At 38.1% G+C, this 5354-nt stretch overlaps 1 protein-coding gene across 1 annotated transcript; it reads right to left on the bottom strand.

Moving 5' to 3' along the window:
- Positions 1–1620: 1620 nt before the first annotated feature.
- LOC114133294 (lysophosphatidic acid receptor 6-like) lies at positions 1621–3999 on the bottom strand. The gene has a single exon (XM_027999083.1). It carries the CDS (start codon positions 3260–3262, stop codon positions 2207–2209), a length of 1056 nt encoding a protein of 351 aa, XP_027854884.1. The 5' UTR covers positions 3263–3999; the 3' UTR covers positions 1621–2206.
- Between the last annotated feature and the right edge of the window lie 1355 nt (positions 4000–5354).

The following is a 5354-nucleotide window of genomic DNA, read 5'->3' as shown; positions in this document are numbered from 1 at the left end:
AACCATTTTTAGCAGACCTAACTATAATGTAAAGTTTTTATGATGTATACTTCCTGCATGAAAAATCCTGTATCCTACATGGTTTATGCTTGGGGTGTCTAACTGGTTCAGTCTAAATGCAATCAGTTTCTATTATATAAACTTTTACCCGTATTGTTAAAAAGCTCAACCAAAAGTTTTTGCTCAACCAATATTTAACAAAAACATAGAAAACAGTGTATTTCTTCTTATTTCAGCAATTTCTCTATAGTTGAACATATTTTTTTTAATTATTACACCTCTATTTTATCCCCTTTTGAAAGTCAAAGTCTTCCTGATTGATTGTTGGCCTGTACAAATTGAACCAGTTTGGTGGAAGCCTACAGACTCGTTACCCAAAAACAAAAACTATGTCCTTGTGAGGGAAGGGAAGACAAAGTGTTACAGGAGATAAAATGAAACTCCAGTGTAGGTTTAAAAGGAACAGATGCCACAGTGCTTCAATCCTTTCTCTCATCAACCCACTGTGCTTAAATGTTTTTACTAAGAGGATGTGGTCTCAGCACCACAGACGTGAATTCACGTGTCGATGACCTAAAAAAAAATGTAAATGTCAGTGAGCAACAATTATGTATGCATCTCTTGTTCTAGTTAGCCATACAGAAGTCCCTTGGAGAAGTCACTTCTCCAAGGGACTTCATAGGTTTCAAGAGAACTCATAGGTTTCACTTTTTTACATCATGCAGGACAAAGAAAAGAGATTCTTAGCTCTTAACTCTGTGGCGCATATTAAGAGAAAATAATTAAAAATCTTATATTTATTTCTTTTAGTTATAAGAATTCTCCTTAAAAACACCGTAAATATTTTTGATGAATGCAGAGTAAATTACACATACATTCTCACACCAGTGTTTATTACCATTGAATAATTTTCAGTAAGTATTTGATGTATGATGTTCAAGGCTTCTTTTTTTTTAAATGAATCCCTTTTTATGTTTTATTTTATTGTGATCATTTCAAATTGAGCAGTTTGAAATAAATTGTAACTTGAATGCTTACCTACTATTATTTTAAGTACCACTTGAATTTCTCAATCTCCTTATGTCGCAATTGATACATTGTGGTCATACACTCTTAGTATTTTCTTTACCAAAACAATATAGTTTATACACCTTCAGACTGCAGTACATAGCAGAAATATACTAAAAACAAAGTATGTTCTGACCAATGAATTGTATCACAAACTATGCACATAATTTTTGTTGTGTTTCATTTATAAAATGCAGTTTAAATGGATTGAGAATGCACTTTAATATTTAGGTCTTCCACAAAAAGACATAAAATAAAGATATGATTTAATTAAAGAGCAATAAAAAAAACAACTTAGTTAAAGATTTAGATGTCTCAGAATTTGGGCATTTGGTGTTAAGTTATGCAAGCTCACTCTTTTATTGGCTTAAAGTACTGCAAGCTTCCCACTAATTAGTTAAAAATTAGAAACAGTATTACAGTGGGACCAGTATTTCAAAAAATGTGACCAAGTTATAATTCTAAAAGTTCCTGTTTAAAGGTGTATGACAGTGCGATAAATGACAGTAAAACTCTTTTTTCAAATTTAAAAGAAAAAGTTTCAAAATGCAGTTTTGTTTTGTTTTTTGCATGAGGCAGCACATGGCTTTTATTCATGACAATAGAGTGAGTGCAGTATGAGGAAGTCTGTCAGTGCATTCATAAGACTACAATGAAATGTTCCCGGAACAACATCAAGGCTGCCTTTCCATTCTGTAATTCACATTTACAAAAAATTACAAATTCACAAAAGTGAATTACAGAATGACTTTTAATACCAAACATACAAAAAGCCCTGTACATATAGCTTAGCTCTTTGTTAACTTAACAGATAACATTCTAAAGTTAGCACCACAATATATCATACATATATACAGCTATACAGGTACATTAATATGTTAATATCAAAACTGTGTTGCAGTTCGGTGATGATATTCCCCAAATGCATCGTGGGCTGAGTAACTGTGTTAAACACAATTACAGTATAATCCACAGGAAACAGAAATGTGTAAGTAGTCGTAACAAATCCTCACATGTGAGAGCAGGGTCAAGTGGTAATACTGCAAAGCAGAGGTTGTTAAATCCATAGTTTAAAGAATTTGCCCTGAGATGAGTCCAAAATAGGAAAAACTCTCCTAAGAAAAGTAATTGAGAATTTTCATACAGAAGACTCGCTGTGGAAGACCTTAGCTTTCAGATTCTTTAGGCTCCATTGAAAACTGGGGCTGCTCTCAGACTGCATGGCCTCGGAGAACTTGACGTCAAACGAACGGGTGGCCTGAGACTTCCTCTTGAAGGAGTTCTGGATTGTCTCTGAGGTGAAGTAGTACACAATAGGATCGAAGCAACAGTTGGACACAGCGATGCAAAGAGCTATCGGATAGATTGTTCGAACCACCGACTCAGTAAAGCATCCCTTTATGGTTTTGGTGCGGACCAGAGCATAAAACACCAAGTTGACGTTATAGGGGATGAAGCAAAAGCAAAAAATGCACAAGTGCACGATTATCATCCGCAGGATCTTGGTTTTGTTCACCTTTCCCCCACGACTGACGGTCTGTGGGCGCCGCAGCGTCTGTAACACCATGATGGAGCAACAAACGTTGAGTAGAAGAGGAATGAGGAAACCAACTGTCTCTATGAAGATCACCACTTTAGACAGGTGGGATTTCCATGTATTGGATGAAAAGTTCTCAAAGCAGAAAGTGTTCCCATGAGTGTCCGGTGTGGTACTATTTAGCAGAAACCCAGTGGGGAGGCTCCCCGAAAGTACCAGTACCCACACGGCAGCGCACACTATCTTGGCGTTGCGTTTGGTCCTGAGCATCCTCGAGCGAAAGGGGTGCACAATGGCCAGGAAGCGGTCCACGCTGATGCACGTGAGAAAGAGCATGCTGCCGTACATGTTGGTGTAGAAGAGCGAGACTGAGATCTGGCAGAAAATCCCCCCGAAGGGCCAGTTCTTGTTGATGAAGTAGAAGACCCTCAGAGGCAGTGTGAAGACAAACAGCAAGTCGGACACCACCAGGTTCATCATGTATGTGGTGGTCTCGTTCCTCATTTTCAGAGAGCATGTGAATATGTACAGGGCCACCACATTGGTGATGAGCCCGACCACAAACACGATGCTGAAGACTGTGCTGTACAGGGGATATTTGAACATGTCATTCTTGCTGCAGTTTGAATTGTCCAGCAGGCTTGTAGTGTTATTCATTATGAGACAAAGTAACTGTCCATGAGTGAGAAGCAAAAACCAGAGCAGTCGAAAACAACAAGGCACCGTCAAGCCATCAGCAGTGATAGTTCTTCTGGTTGGGGAATTGTAGATTTGATTATCTTTCCTCTCTTGGTGTACTTACTTTTGGAGACTGATGAACACTGAAAAGATTCCTCCCAGAGGACAGAGATCCAGGCTGGTGATTCTTCCCCTCCCCCTGCTTGGGCTCCCTTCACCAGGCTGCAGCCCACCAGATACAGACTCCCTTTTACTCACTCAGTTAAATGAGTCAAACAAAAATCCTTCTCACTCGTATGGTCCATTATTGGCATAAGGTGTTGGATTATCCTCATTCAAAATTTTCAGAAGGCTGTCCTCATGAATAGATTTTGTCCCTTTGTCCAAACTCAGAGATGTGTTTTGGATTGTTTCACCTCCAAAGGACCAAAAGTGTCACAAGTAGTCCATGCCTCACAGAGTCCGGACCATGTAGCAACATCTTTCCTTCCAGCAATAGAACTGAAGTTTGCCTGAATCTTCTTGCTCTCTGGATTTGTAGTAAGACGAATGTCTTTATTATTCTGACTTGATGATCTGTTCCCTCTTTCCTATTCTTCTTCCTCTTAATAAGTCTTGTGTCTCGAGCTCTTCCTCTGAGGAGCGTCACAGGCTTTCTCTCATCTCACTCAGGATTTCCACTTCTCCTTTGTGCCGGTATCAGACAGTTTTTGTACTTTTTAGTGGAAGAGAGTAAGCAGTTGTTCTAAGTCCCTCCCACACTCCTCCCATGCGGCTCCTCCTACACCCTTTGTCTGTCAGTTAAAGAATCAGTCATGAGAAGCAAAGAACAACACTGCACTCAGGGGGAATTTACTGAAGTGCTTCTCATTTATGGACAGTACCTTGGTTAAACATTCAAACCCCTTGAGCTTTTTACCATGTTGTGATGTCATAACCATAAGCTGGGACAGAACACAAAGTAGCACTTCAAAGTGTGAAGAAAATGCATCTTAGTTTTCTGCATATTCTTAAATGAAATTTGTAGTCAGCTCCAATACTTTATGCACTCATCTTTTGCCACCTTCTTTACCCCTCAAGAGACCCAGCTCCGCCTCAGTCACACTGCATGAAGAGGGTCAGGACTTTAGTACTCAAATATTGTCAGTTATTTTAGTAATAATGATTTAAAATGTCATAAAATGATTTGGTGGTATATTTAGGGTCACTGTCCTACTGGAAGCTCAAGTCTCAAGTCTTTTGTAGTCTTATAGGTTTTGTGCAGAGTAAGATTTTGATTGAAAGACAAAAATTTGCACTTTGGTCTCATCTGAACACATGCTTGTTGTTTCCCCTTTATGGTTTGTGGCATGTACAGTACAAACCTAATTTTACGTGTGTTTCTTCTCCCCAGTCTTTTACAAATGACTGATTTGGGCAGAATATGTTGCTCCGAGTTAGATTTTATTGAAAAGTATCATCACAACATGATCAAATCCCATTGAGCAAGAGGTGCATCCATCTACATTGTAAGTAAAAAAAATTCTTCCCTGAAAGTAAGTTTAAGTACTGTGCATTTATATTTTTTCATCAGCTACAGAAATTTTGATACTTGTTTTTATACATTTAGATTGTAGTTTTGTTGCTTTTGTTGTATGTTTTCTAGTCTTGTATGAATATGTAATGGTCAAAGCTTTTCCTATTCAGGTCTATTTGAAAAGCTTGAATTATTACACTTAATTTTTGCCTAGAGATTGGAGAGTCATGCACAGTGACTGACAAAAATTCCCACACCAAAAATTAACAACTGTTGAAATATTAGATGTGATCAACATTTCTTAAAAAAAAAGGTGAGAGAAAAGGCTGAAACTGGTCAGAGAGGATCTCAAAAACAGAGGAGCTGCTCAAAAACAAAAAATGCTTGTGAGAATGCAACAAAAATCTTCAGTATTTTCCATACATATAGACTAAGAAGTGGGAATGAAAGACGGAACATTTTTCCTCCAAGAGAAACATCCAAATCTGTAGAAAATTTTCCAGAAATGCCTAGGATGATGTGTCATAGTTCGATCAAACCAAACCTGAACTTTTG

Source organism: Xiphophorus couchianus, chromosome 18, assembly GCF_001444195.1.
Source record: "Xiphophorus couchianus chromosome 18, X_couchianus-1.0, whole genome shotgun sequence".
In the NCBI taxonomy this organism is placed as follows: Eukaryota; Metazoa; Chordata; class Actinopteri; order Cyprinodontiformes; family Poeciliidae; genus Xiphophorus; species Xiphophorus couchianus.
Note: the sequence above shows the minus strand (reverse complement) of the source record. Positions and strands in the feature narration are given on the sequence as shown.